Source organism: Mandrillus leucophaeus, unplaced genomic scaffold (assembly GCF_000951045.1).
Source record: "Mandrillus leucophaeus isolate KB7577 unplaced genomic scaffold, Mleu.le_1.0 Scaffold10, whole genome shotgun sequence".
Classification (NCBI taxonomy): Eukaryota; Metazoa; Chordata; class Mammalia; order Primates; family Cercopithecidae; genus Mandrillus; species Mandrillus leucophaeus.
Window position 1 is genome coordinate 2,722,471 of NW_012098098.1, and position 14,073 is coordinate 2,736,543.

The following is a 14,073-nucleotide window of genomic DNA, read 5'->3' on the forward strand; positions in this document are numbered from 1 at the left end:
CTGGGCCGAGCCCCACTCAGCCCTGCATCTCTGAGCTGTTGGGGAACCCGTTTAGATAGTCTCAGCCCTGGGTCTCTGCGCTGTTCCCGGCCCTGGGTCTCCGCGCTGTTCCCGGCCCTGGGTCTCCGCGCTGTTCCCGGCCCTGGGTCTCCGCGCTGTTCTCGGCCCTGGGTCTCCGCACTGTTCTCGGCCCTGGGTCTCTGTGCTGTTGGGGAACCATTTACGTGGTCTCGGCCCTGGGTTTCTGTGGTGTTGGGGACCCGTTTACATGGTCTCGGTCCTGGGTCTCTGTGGTGTTGGGGACCTGCTTAGATCGTCTCTTGGAAAAGGTTTGTGGCCTCCCCTGTGCCTGGGTTTGCAGGGAGTGGAGGTGTGCGCTGAGATCGGATCTGTTTTAAATGAAGCTGATGTCCCAGCCTCCTTTTTTGAATACAGTCTTATCGTTTTACAACTTGTTTCCACTTAAATGTACATCTTACAAGACTTTATAGGACTAAGGAAGTTAATCCATCCTTAGCAGGGATGCCAGACCCCTGGAGCCTGTCACCTAGGCACAGGGAGGTCATTTTAACTAAGCGGCTGGTTTCCAGTTTGAGACTGGTTGGGATCCTGCGGAGGGGCTCCGAATCCACTCACAGCAGGACTGTGTCTGCTTGGATGCTGGAGCTGGGGTTTCTCCAGCCACGGCTGGCATTGTGGACCGTGGGGTTTTGTGTCATCCGTGTCTGTTACCCACTGGAGAGACTGTTGTGTTCATTCTGCCAGATTACCCTTGAAGAAGCTGGGGAGGGGAGGGCGCTCCTGCTCACCTCTGCTTACCTGCCCACCTCAGGCTCATTCTTCCCACCCCACACCCCCCAGGGGGCCTTCAGGACGGGAGACATAGCCTGGACTACTTGTCATGGCACAGCAAGAACTTCGTTACCAGTCCTGGTGGGCAGAGACTGCCAACTCCCAACAGCCAGGTCTGGACCTGACTGGGAAACTTACAAGTTCCTCACTGGGGTTCTGGAGGGGTGTGCGAGAATTACAGAATCATTTAGACTGAAGCAGTCAGTCATTCAGCAGTTGCAGGATGATTGTGGCCAGAGAAAGTGGCCAATTTGCCCTTTTTGGTGGCTGAGTTGGATGAGGGAGTCCAGGACTCCTGGCACATGACTGTTGTGGGGGCTTTTCCCGGACAGCCCCATTCCAAAGTCCATGTTGGCTGCGGGGTTGTTCATTTTTTCCAGTGAGGCATTTAGTGATGTCTGGGCACCGCACGTGGGGCTTTGAAGATGGGAGAGGAGTCTGGAGGAGGAAGCACCATTAGAACTTGGATCATTCTGGGCCCTTTCTTTTTCACCCTGTATTTCCTCTGTCCGGGCAGGTCATATTGGGGGAGGGTGTTCGTACTCGTGGGTTGCTGCTTAGGGAACCCAGTGCTGTGGGAGTTTGTGGCCTGGGTTCACAGATGCTGCACATCTTCGAGCACATACTCCCCCGGGGTTTACAGACGGGCTCTGTGAACTTGGTAAAACTGTATGTAACATGCAGTAGGTGTATTTTCCTGGGGAGAGGGTCTGGTGTGCCACTTTGAACCATCTTGAGAGTAGACCTTTTTGCAAAAGCAGATGTAACTGTTTTATGACTTGAGGGGCAAGTCGTGGCTTGGTGAGCTGGCTTTGATTCAGGGGAGACCCACCTTGGGGTTGACATGCGCCAGAATTGTGGCCTTCACAGGCGTCCCCCGAAGCTGAGCCTGGGAAGGGGCTGACCTCTTTCTGTTATGCCCTGATGGGGTTACCGTGTTGATGACATCTGAGCGGAGTGTCGCTGCGCTGAGGGTCGCAGCTGCAGCTCCTGCAGGGCTGTTAGTTGCTCAGACCTGCACGTACTTTCAGCATTGGGAAGACCTGGTGTTGAGGAAGCTGGCCGACCTGAGACCACAGGGAGGAGAGGGGTGGTGACTCTGGCAACCTGGAGACTTAGGGACAAACTAAAGGACAAGTGCCACTCATGGGACTGTGATTTTTATGGCTTTGACTTTTCAAGAGAAAGGGGCAGCTTCATGTTGACTTGAAGTCTCTTCTTTTAAAATATTGCCCGTTGATTCTCATTTAAACAACACAGCATGACTTCAGGTCAAATAAACACAGGTTGAGGGGTAAAGGCTGGCCCCTTATCCACTGTCTTTTTTTTCCCCTGTTTTTTTTGAGACAGGGTCTCGCTCTGTCACCCACGCTGCAGTGCGATGGCGTGATCACTACTCAACGGCAGCCTCAACCTCCTGGGCTCAAGCGATCCTCCACCTCGGCCTCCCAAAGTGCGGGGATTACAGTCGTGAGCCACTGTTCTCTGACCCTCTCATCTAGTCATTTCCACCCTCTCTCCGTGGTACAGACAGGGAAACTGAGGCTCAGGCCATGCGGTGCCCTGGAAGTCCGCACTGAGCTGTTGGGCGTCAGTCAACCTGGGCCCACCCGCCCCTGGTTTTCCAGCTCAGGACCAAGCCCTTTTTGCTCAGCCCCCATAGTGTGTTTCCTCGAGGCTTCCCAGCTCTCAGCCTTCCGCGGAGGTTCAGGCTGGCTGAGTGGGATGGGAGGGCCCCGGTGCCCGCAGGCAGGCACAGAGCGTCTCTGACTTAAAGCCGCCCATTTCTGCTGGTGTGGGCGTCCCCCCGCTAGAGGGAAGGGACCTTTTCCAGCCGTCACCATCTCCCTGCCTCTGAAGCTGGAGACCGTGGGCCCCTCTTCCTGCCCCTGCGCCACCTCCCCTGCTGCTCAGGCCACTCCTGGCCGCAGCATCATTGCTCCTTTGAGCACCTGTTGGCGTCCACCTCCTGCACGGCCTGGTCCCTGGTCTTGGCTGGAGACTAAGGGCCCTGTAGACAGGTGTCGGCACGGAAGGGACAGGCACTCCTGGGAGATGTCCGCAGATACTCTGTCCCTCCTACTTACCTGAGGGAGCTTGTTAACCACTCAGCCTCCTCCACGCTGGGGAGCAGGAGAGGGGCCTCGTGAGCAGGTGTCTCAGCATCCTCCTCCCTCTGGCTCTTTCCACTAAGAGGGCACCTGGCCTTGACCTGTGCGCCTCCAGCTCCAGCCCCCTTCCTCCTGCTGGCCCATGCCCCCGGCTCCTACCCGCAATCCCACAGAAACTTGGAGACCTCAGTGCCCGCCCTGGAGCGGGGTCCAGGTTGGGTTTCCCTCCTGGGCACCTCTCGCCTGTGTGGACACCTTGGACCCCATCCATTCCTCTGCCCAGGGCCTCTGGAGGGAGGAAGGGCTTCCGCAGGAGTGGGTGCAGTGGAAGGCAGCCTGGTCAGCTCTGGTGCCGCGGGCTACACAGGGCACCCGGGGGCGGTTCTGGGCTCCAGCACAGGTGCCCTCTGGCTGAGAGCTGTGGGATAGTGGGGCTGGGGGAGGCCCTGAGTCCAGAGCCTTCCTATTGTCCCATCTGTAAAATGGGTACAGCACACGGGTGGGCACCCAAACAGCCGCCACAGGGTGAGAGCTGCCGCAGGGAGGGGACCCCAGGTGACACCAGCCATTTCCAGTCCCTTCTCCCATTAAAGGGAAGCAGCCGGCACCATGGCCAGGACAGCTGGGTTTCCTTCCGGCTGCTGAGCCTCCACGTGTGACCCGGGCTGAGGGCGTGAATCTCCAGCCTCTGTTCGCCCTCCGGAGGCTGGGAGTAAAGCATCCCACTGTGTGGAATAAACAGGTGGAGAGAGGCGCCTGGGCACCGCCAGGACCACTGCCTCCAGGAAGCAGCCCATGGCGAGAATGTGACAAGGTACTCCAGGGACCGCCGAGGGCACAGGGTGGCAGAGGGGCCGGGAATCGGCTGGCATTGGTGAGCCCCTGACTCCGTCTCAGCTGAGCTGTGTGGCTCCCGCGGCCTGTGTCACTTTGCTGTTTGGGCAGCGTTGCTTTCTGGAGTCTGCTTACATGAAGGGAAGTAAGGGTACAGGTAGCCGGTGCCCGGTAAAAGTCGCCTTCTGGTACCCTCGTCGCCATTGGCGCTGGGCACCATCTCCTGGAGTCACAGCTCTGGACACCGACCCCAGCCTTGACTCAGGGCTCTGCCCTCCCCTTGGTCTGTCCTGCCCCTTTAGGAGGCCGCCTCCCCGCCGAGACCAGGCTGCCGCCCGCATCTGCCAGTCCCGCCCTTCCCGCCACCCTCCTCTCCAGCCCTTCATCTGCCCGGCCGGCTTCTCCGCACACACAGCAGCCGCTTAGGATAATCGCGTCAAATGTTGCTGCCATCTGTTGCCTGACTTCCCGTCCCTTGCCTCCATCCAGGAACCTCCGGGACCAGTCTGTGGCTGTGAACCTCAGTCGTAGGACTGTCGGCTCTTAGGAGGCCGCTGTCCACGGGCCCCCAGGATGCAACCCCAGCCTCCAGCGCCATCTGTGCGGAGCTCCCCTGCTGTCCTCAGAACTGTAGTGTGTCCAACCTGGGAAGCCCCTCCAGGTGACCTGCCCCCCCGGTGACACCCCTGGGTTTACCTGGTCCCTTGCACTGTCCAATGCAGTTGTGTGGGTACCTTCCGAGAGCTCTGCACCCCGTGTTCTGCAGAAGAACCCCTTTGTGTTCCCAGCATGGCAGTGGGCAAGACAAGGCTGGGGAGAAACTGGGGTGGCCAGCCCCCCTCCCAGTCACCCCCATTCACAGCAGGACTGCAGCTTCGAGGATGTTGTGGGGCTCAGGCAGAATATGGGGTTCAGGATGGCTGCTGGGGGCCCTAGGCATGGCTTGGGAAATGGCTCATTGTGGGTGGCTCTGCGTGGTTGTCTGGGGCCTGGCGGGCGTCTGGGGACTCCTACCGTGGCTCAGTGAGCGTGGTAGAGGACAGATCTACGTGGGCCAGGCGTTGTGTTGCTTTCCCCTCCTGGGGTGGGGACTCCTGTGGCTGTGCAGGTTGCCCCCGCCCACCTGCCTGTGTTTTCCCAGCCCTTCTGGTTCCAGGTCAGGATCCAGGCCACCTGCGAGGGCTGTCCCTTGCCCTAGCCATGAGCGATGGCCCTGGCCGGTTTCTGGGACACAGACCTTGGGAAGCAAGTCCAGTGTGGGGACCCAGGGCAGCCTGGGGGAAGTGTTCTTAGTCGAAAAAAAAAAAATGAAGGCACAAGCAGGCTGCCCCCATGCACCTGGAGCAAGGAGACCTCTCCCCCAGGGCCTCCCGGCCCCCTCCCTTGCCTCCACCCCCAAGAAAAATCGCTTTGTGCGAGTGAGCTTGGAACGCGTGGAGGGCAGATATGATAATGAATTTATTATGAAGCCGCCCAGGCTCCTGGGGGTCACGTGGTGCCCGTGCAGCCTCAGCTGCCAGGGTCTGTAGCAGGGTGACCTTACCTCGTTAGGGCCACAGAAGCTTCGTTCCTTTGGGGGAGCGGGGATCGCGGGGGCGGGCACCGGTCCCCGAGCTAGGGGACGCCCTTTATTTGTTCACAAACATTTCTTTCTGCGGTAATGAAAAATTACCAAGAGGGGTGATTAGAGAATCCAGGTCCAGATTGTGCGTGCGGGGCCTGAAAGTGAAGGCCTGCTGCGCCCAGCCTCACGGGGTGTAATTACCCCACGGGGGGCTGTCAGGGGGAAGGGGCGGATTGGTGCTTGAACCGGGGCCCAGCAGAAAATTCATCTCAGCTATTAGCTTGTAATTACAGAGCACGGAGGGAGCAGGCCTGAGGTCTGGTGCCGGGGAAGAGCCGGGATGAAAGGAAGCAGTAATTATGGGATCCGCGGGAGGCCGGGAGGGCGGCTGGCACGCTGATTAATAAGCCCCTCCACCCTCGTGGGGAGGGGGAGCGAGGGATGGGACACCATATTTAATGGAGTAGAGAGACCTTCCCCCCTCCTTTAAATGCTGTTGTTGGAGCGTTTGGACAGCAGGCAAGCCGGTTTGGGGTCTGTTCCGAAGAACCAGGAACAACGAGATGGGTTCCGGAAAAATACCAGCTCGCTGGGCCAGCCAACCTTGCCCCTCTCCATTGGGACTTTGCTTCCTTTTCTTCTTGCCTTTTTTTTTTTTTTTTTAAGCATTGTGCTGCTTCTGACTATATTAGAAACCTACGCAGAGAATAGGAGAAAGTATTGATTCAAGAAGCGGTGCTTTGTTATGGGGGGGGCCTCGCCCCAGGCCTGGTGGGCTTTGCTTCCCTAGACCTTTCCTGTCTGTGAAATGGTGGGGCCTGAGGGTTTTGTGGTGCTGTGGGCGGCTGCTTCATTCTCCGTTTCCTGCCCTCTGGTTTCTGGCAGAAGCCTCTAGGTTCTCAGCTCTGCCAAGCAGACTGTCTAGACCAGGTGGGTTCTTTCTGGAAGGGTCCAAGGAGCAGACAGTTGAGGCTCATGTGAAGAAGGCGTATGTTTCCTGGCCCGAGGTGCCTTTAGGTGTCTGTCTATGGCAGCTTTTTTTTTTCCTGGGGGTGGGGGTCAAGGTGGCAGCTGACAGTGGCAGGAAGGGGGGTGTCCAGAGCAGCATGTGATGTAAATAAGAGGGTGGGGGCCTCACAGACCTGGTCCACCTAGACCCCTGACTCTTTTTCGCCTGCTGAGCTGCACATGTCAGGAGAGCTTGTACAGTGCAGAGACAGCCCCCGGCCCTCATCCATCACAGGCCTTCACCCGGTGGAGCTTATTGCCAGCTGTTAGGATAATGAATTTACATGAGCTGATAATGTAGACAAGAATTCAGTCAATGTCCAGGAGCGCAGAAGTTAATAAATACCTCTCTAATGAGGGCAGTGGGGGGTGAGCTTTCCCAGGGCCTCCCTCTCCCTGCTGCCCCTGGGTCCGCCACAGACACCTTGGCACCTGCCCTGGCCTCAGCCAGAGAACACCTGTGTGAAAGGAGGCCCACATCTGCCTCCCTGGGGAGGGCTGGGGGCTTTGTGCCGAGGCCTGGGGGGCAGCAGCCTTGAAGTGACCCCACCAGGCCTGTGATGGAGGGGCAGGAGGCAGGTGGGCCCTGGAGGCTGTGTCCACTTGCAGCAGGTCCAGGGAGACCCCTCCAAGGATCTCTGGGTTCCCCGGTGCTTGGCCTCCTGTCCTGGCCTCGAGGGAGCTGCCCCCAGCCGCTGCAGCCCCTGCCGCGCCCGCCCAGTGCACACATACTGAGGAGCAGCGCTAATTTTAGATACCCCCTAATGAAGCCGCTCATTTGGAATTCTATTTTAAGTGACCTGACATCAGCAGAGCCGCTTCCCAGGCTCACAGCTCCTCGGGAGCCTGCAGCTGACACCGGGGCAGGGATGCTGCCTGCAGGGGACCCCCAGGGACCCAGGGAGGCTGTACCTCAGGCTGGAGGGCCATGGGGCCTAGGGAGCAGGCATTGGGCTTTGTCAGAGGCTGGGGTACGGAGGTTGCTGTCAGGATGCCAGCGGGCTAGTGATAGTGACATTGAGGTAGCCTCAGACCCGGGCATGGAGGGAGTGGGCAGAGGGTCTCCCTGGATGAGGGCTTAGGTTCCGACTCCCGCAGGGACACCCCAGTTCCTTCCACCCCTGCCCTGGGGCTGGATGGCCCCACACTTTTGTTGGCGGTGCCGACTTCGTGCCGTCGAGCCGCCATCCCTTTGAATGGCCGCCTTTTAAAAGCCTGGTTCTCTGCAGAAGAATTAGAACATACAGAGAGAGAAAAAAGGTGAAAACGAAAGACATAGCTCCTTTCGTTGCCATCTGAAGACACTGCCAGTAGCCTCAAGGTGTGCACACCATTTGGGGTCCGACCTGGGACTCGCACCATGGCCTCTGTGTACCACTGATAGGCTTTGGATGTGTGTCCCCTCCAAACCTCATGTGGAAATGTGACCCCCAGTGTTGGAGGTAGGGCCTGGTGGCAGTGATTGGATCATGGGGGTGGATCTCATGAAGGGATTTTCACCGTCATCTTAGTGACGAGCACGCTCTTAGCGAGATCTGGGTGTTTAAAAGTCTGGGACCTCCCCACTCTTGATCCCTCTCTTGCCACCGGATGTGCTGGCTTCCACCATGATTAGAAGCCTCCTGAGGCCTCCCCAGAAGCAGATGCCAGCACCACGCTTCCTGTACACCCCATAGAGCCAGGAGCCAAAAATAAGCCTCTTTTCTTTATGAATTACTCAGGCTCAGGTATTTCTTTATAGCAACACAGACAGCCTAGTTTAGCCCCCAACCCATGCCTGTGGCTGGTGGTCACAGCATGTCTGCCCGGGCGGCCAGCCGGCCTCATGAAGGCCATGGGAGAGAGAATTGGCATCTGCTCCCAGACCTCCAGGATGGGTCACCTCGAGGTGAAATGACCATACAGTGCCCCATGTCCCCCTTTTGTGGCAGCGTGTGGTGCGGGTTGCAGGGCACAGTTGGCCACCCAGCCTGCACCGGAGATCAGCCCTGGAGCAGCCCTGGAGCTGGGCCCTGGCTGGCGTGTCACATGGGCACTGTGCTGAGGTCCTCTCAGCCCTGCTCTGCATTGGCCCTGGGATCCAAGCCTGCCTTCACCCATCTGGGAAATAGGCCCAGTCACGGCTTTCTCATAGGGCGGCCGAGAGGTAGAGTGGCTGGCTCTCTGAGGAATGTGGGAAAGGGGGATGGGGGATGCTGCTGGTCTCTGACATCAAAGGGACATGTTTTGGAGACTGAAGATGCAGAGTATCTGTGTGCAGATAGTTTCACTTCTTGGCTTTCTGATGGATTGAGAGGGCGGCCTTGATTAACAGAGGGTGTGGCAACACTGACGGTATCAGTAATCTAGCGTTGTGTAACCAACTGTCTGCAACTCAGTGGCTTAAACACAAAACTCTTATCTCAGTTTCTGTGGGCCAGGAATTGGAGGATGGCTCAGCTGGGTGGTTCTGGCTCAGGGTCTATGACGAGCGTACTTGAGATGTTGGCTGGGGCTGTGGTCTCATCAGAAGGCCAGCCTGGGGCTGGAGGATTCACTGCCAAGGTAGCTTCTCACGTGGCTGTTGGCTGGAGGCCTTGGTTCCTTGAAATACGGGTTTCTCCACAACCTGCTTGAGCATCCTCATGACACGGCGGCTGACCCCCTCCACTGGAGTGACCCAAGAGGGCCAAGGAGGCGATCTTGCCTTGGCAGCTGCATACTATTGCTCCCATTATACTCTGTTCATCAGAAGTGAGTTGCTCAGTCTGGCCCATGCTTGGGGAAGGGAATTAGTCTCTACCTCTTGAAGGGATGATTGATGAAGACTTTGTAGACATTCTTTTTATTTTTTGAGAGACAGGGTTCTGTTACCCAGGCTAGAGTATCGTGGTGTGATCATAGCTCACTGTAGCTCCAACTCCTGGGCTCAAATAATCCTCCCAAACAGCTGGGAGTTACAGGTATACACCTGTAGTTTCAGGGTAACTTATAGAGACAGGGTCTCTCTATGTTGCCCAGGCTGATTTGGAACTCCTGGCCTCATGCAGTCCTCCCACCTCACCTTTCTACTTAGTTGGGATTACAGGTGTGCCCATCACGCCCAGGATGAATGTTTTTAACCATTACAGTCCAGTATACCTTAGCTGTGTGTGGTGCACACACGTGACCATTCACACCTTCTGATCGGGTGCCATGGTTAGGCCATGGACTGAGCAGGTGCTGGTAATGAGCAGTGGGGGCCTGGGAAGCTGGGTTCAAGTCCTGGACCTGCTGCTCAACTACTTGACCTTGGAACAAACTTCGGTCATCTGGCCTCGGTTTCCCCATCTGCACACTAGGCCTCTTGGGCTTGGGCGATGGCTGTGAGGGGTGGGACACAGGCTGGGTGGTGGGTGACGGCTCAGCTGCTGTGGCTTCTCCTGGGCTCATTGTGAGGCTGTCTTGAGAGGTGCCCGACTGGTCTGTGTGACTTCTGAGAGCTGCTGCGGTATGCCCTGGGGGGGTGGTCTTTGCATTCCTCGGGGCCCTGCTCCTGTCTTCCAGGCAGCCCTCCTAGCGCCACCCTCCTGAGCGCCTCGTTGGGACCACGAGGACCTGGTTCGTTGATGTCCGCGTGGGTCCCTGTGAGGGTGGGACTCTGTCCTGTGCCACTTTGTCTTTCTAGACATTCCCTCCTAAAAACCCCGCAGCCTACTCAGTGTGGTGCTGAGGGTGCTTTGGTGACAGGTAGGACCTGGTGGTCCTCTGGACTTCCCATGGCAGCCCCCATGTGGGCCACGTCCTCCGGTGTCCCCTGCAGGCATCAGGACAAGAGCGCTGGTCTCCCCCCTGCCCCAGTGTCCTCTGTGTCACCTTTCCCCAGCCATCGGCCTGTTGGGGTCACGGGGTGGCCCTCTGCCGAAGGTGTGTGGGTTTGTGGGCCCAGGGCAGGGGGCTCCAGGGCAGGGGGCTCTTGGGCAGGGTGCCCACCAGCTTGACACCACGTGTCCTCCCCACTGTGGCTCCGGTGGGGTGGGCAGTGCAGACCCAGAGCATGGGTGCCATTTGCTGAGACACCTGTGTGACCGTGGCTGGACCTCCTGCCTGCTGGGACTGGCATCTGTCCTTGCTCGCTGGCATGCTGTCTATTAATGGCCATGGGGCCCCCCACAGGCTCTGAAGCCCCTCGTGTCAGTTACCCCATTACGCTCAGGGGAGTGACCTCATGAGGTCGGCTTTGCTGTGCTGTTACCCCGTTGGGTAGATGAAGAAACTGAGGCCCTGAGAAGCAAAGTAACTTGCCCAAAGCAAGTTCAGCCAGAAGCAGCAGAGCGTGGGTCTGAGCCACAGGCGTGCTTTCCTTGCCCCCACCGGACCCACAGGGAGAGGCACTGATGGCAGCCCGGTGCGGGGGACGGGCAGAGACCAGGCCAGCCTTGGGGGCAGTACGGCCGGCAGTGCGGAGCGGAGAGCAGCTGGCAGGGTTCAGGCTGACCGAGGAAGGGCCCTTGTTGGCTGCCCACATATTCTGGAAGTCAGGCTGCCAGGCAAAAGCCCCCGCCCTCCCGCGTGCTTGCATGTCTGTGCCAGGTTGAAGCGGCCTTGGAAAGGCAGGGTGGGGGTGCGGGTCCCCCTTCCATCCCTGATCCCTCCAGAAAGACCCAAGCTAGGTGGGGCCCACTGCTGCGGGGCACGGCCACGGCACCACGTGACTGCTGGCAGCTGGGGGCTGGCTCGCCTGCCATGGGCGTGGGGCTCTTAGGGGTCCTTTGTTCCTGAGGTGTGAGCTCTCACTGGAGAGAACAAACGATGTCCCCTAAACTCGCTCTTGCCTCACTGTTGTCTCATTTGCAGCTCTCCTCATAGGCAGTGCCCCCGCCCTTCCCTCAGTACCCCCAAAGAGTTATTTTCTCCCTACATCCCCTGTCAGGAGAGGGAGGACTTTGCTCCCTGAATACACACCCAGGGCCCATGGCCTTTGGTGGCAAGTTCTGGGGATAGCAGGTGGACAAAGGAGGTCTTGAGGGGGTCCCCTCCACACTGCCTCCGGGCCTGCCGCCCATGGGGACAGGTTCCAATCAGACTTGTCAGTGTGACTTAGAATCTGGCAGAGGTGGGGTGGGCTCTGGAGGCCAGGGTAGCCTCTTCGGTGAGGGCGGTGGACCCACAGCCCCGGGGGGACCCTGGGACCCCCTTGCCCTTACCCCATAGGAAGTGCACAGTCCGCCCCTCTTGTGTTATGTGTTGTCCCCCAGATGATCTCTGTGACGCCAGCATCCGCCACTCCAACCAAGATGCGTCCGCAGGGAGGAAGCCGGGACCCTGGCCTGTGGGTGATGTAGGGGTGGGGGCGTCTCGGGAGGGAGGGGATGCTGGTGAAAAACATTTTGACCAAGTAGGGCTTTTATTGGTTGGACACACAGGATGGGAGGACTGAGGGCTTGTTCGGAGGTGGCCATGTCCTTTCCCCAGTGGTTCTAATGTCACCAGATGGCTGCACCTGGGCTCAGACCTGCTGCTGCTGCAGCTACCACTACTGGCCGGGAGGGCCAGGTCAGCTGTTGCTGGGCCAGGTCGGCCTGAACTTGGCCCTGGAAGGAAAGGGAGGGTTCCAAGCTGCACCGCGGTTTGGATTCGCAGTTTTCTGTTTTTAGCATCTCAGGGCAGACTCTGTGCCCAGTAAAGGGCCACAGTGGGGTCTGTGGGGCAGCCGTGTTCTCCACCACTCCCCGTCAGCCTGCCTGTGTGGCCCCATCTCTGGGACCCCTCTCAGACAGAGACGCACAGGGTCCCTGAGTGGCGGGGAGGCTGGGGGTCTGCGCTGAGTGCCCGTGTGGACTGGGCTGAGTTGGGGCCTTAGTTTCCTTTTCTGTAACGTGGGGCAGAACTCGTGCCAGCCTCCTGAGGGCATTGCCCTGCGTGCCTGGCATCGTGTGCTTGTCGCGTCGGTGGCCACAGCAGTTGTCTTGGTTCCCGTCATCCCTGGGCCTCTCCGTTGGCGTGTTTCTATCCTGAGGATGCGGGCTGAACGCCTCTTCACCCTGGGCCTCAGTCTCCTTCCCCACACCCTTCGATGGTCTGGGGCCTGTTGGGTGGTGCGCGGGATCCTGCACGGCCTGCCCAGCCCGGATTGCCCTGGAGAGGTAGAGGGACAGTGCTGGCCCAAGCCAGTCAGCATCTGGGGTCCTGGGGGCCCCTTGGGTCTGTGCCAGGTTCCAGCTGGACTCTGGGGACGGGGTCTGTTCTCTCCGCAGCGCTGGCTCTGTCCTGTTCTTGCTTGTCCTGCTGGAGCCCCCGGGGCTGCCCCTGCTCCCTGCATGCTGCTGCTGACACCGGCACCCCCCGCCCCAGCCCTGCCCACCCTGCTCTGGTGCTGGGCGCTCCTGCTCTCTGGGTGACCTCTGGTTCTTCTTTTCCTGTTTCAGGCATGAGCCATGAGCCCAAGTCCCCTTCGCTAGGGATGCTTTCCACCGCGACCAGGACCACCGCCACCGTCAACCCCCTCACCCCCTCGCCGCTCAATGGCGCCCTGGTGCCCAGCGGCAGCCCCGCCACCAGCAGCGCGCTGTCGGCCCAGGCCGCGCCATCCTCCAGCTTTGCCGCCGCGCTGCGCAAGCTCGCCAAACAGGCGGAGGAGCCCAGAGGTAAGGGGGCCCGCCAGGCTGCGCGTGGGGGGAGCTGCGGCTCCCGAGGCCGGGACTCAGCCTCCCGCCCGCGGCGTGCACGCGCACAGCAGGTCTCGTTTTTCCTGTGCCGTGTGCTCTGCGTGGAGCAGGCAGTGCTGTCTGAGCTGCAGACCCTGGGCCAGCCCGCCCGCCCCAGCACCTCTGCTTTGCCTCTGTGCTTCTGTCTCTCCTGCCTCTGTCCTTCCTCGGCCCCCGGAGTCACTGTAGGGATGTCTGGCCGTAGCGAGGTCCTCCTGCCAGCTCTGTGACTTGGTTGGGAGGAGGGTGGGTGCCCTGGACCAGGCTGCAGAGGGAGAGCTAGGCCCTAGTGCTCCCTGAGTGGCCCCTTGCCCAGGCTTCGACCACCCCCTCCAGACGTGGCAGAGAACATGGTGTCCATGGAAACACATTGGTCTGGAGCGGGGATCTCTGGCACAGCTGACCCCACCACTGCTTAACTCCCTGAGGCAGAGACTAGGGGGAGCGTAGACAAGCGGCCCCTTGGGGTCTGGAGCCTTGGCTTCTGGTATCACCCGGGCAGGACCTGCTGTGTGACCCTGGGCCTGTACTGACCCTCTGAGCTTCGTTTTTCCTGTCTGTGCAGTGAACCTCTAAAGAGGCCCCTTTTGGCTCTGGCTTTGGGGCACTTCTTGGGGCCTGCGATGACCATTGGCTGCCCATGCCCGGGCTGCTGCTGGCACGAACGGGGAGGCACACTGGGCGGCTGGAGCTGCTGGGGGCCTTGGCCCTGTGGATTCCGGCCTCGGACACCCTCTGGACGCATTGCTCACAGGCAGGGGAGCTGAGGAAACAGGGACCCCAATGGCATCTGCTTCATTCACCTGAAAGGCCCATGGGTTAGGATCCTGGGTTCCAGGGTGGCCACAGAGCAACACGTGCAGGAGCTGTGTCCGTCTTTATATTATCCGGGTTCCAGCTTGGCAGAGGGGACACCTGCCCTGACCAGGGCGGGCTGGGGGGTCTTCTCATTTCTGAGTGTCTCCTTCCTGGGTCCTTTCTGCTACTGCTCATTGGAGAGTGGGGGAGTGCGAGAGGACACAGCTGGCGTTGATGGATG

General features: G+C 59.4%; 1 protein-coding gene across 3 annotated transcripts in view; it reads left to right on the plus strand.

Annotated features, from left to right (window-relative positions):
* Positions 1 to 14,073, plus strand: part of GSE1 (Gse1 coiled-coil protein) — a 320,022-nt gene that overhangs the window by 265,662 nt on the left and 40,287 nt on the right. For 2 of the 3 annotated variants that reach the window (XM_011971472.1, XM_011971478.1), the window contains exon 2: positions 12,756 to 12,974. The exons of the other annotated variant lie outside the window; for it this stretch is intronic. In XM_011971472.1, coding sequence (XP_011826862.1) covers positions 12,756 to 12,974 — 219 coding nt within the window. The remainder of the gene's footprint in view (positions 1 to 12,755; positions 12,975 to 14,073) is intronic. 3 annotated transcript variants of the gene reach the window in all.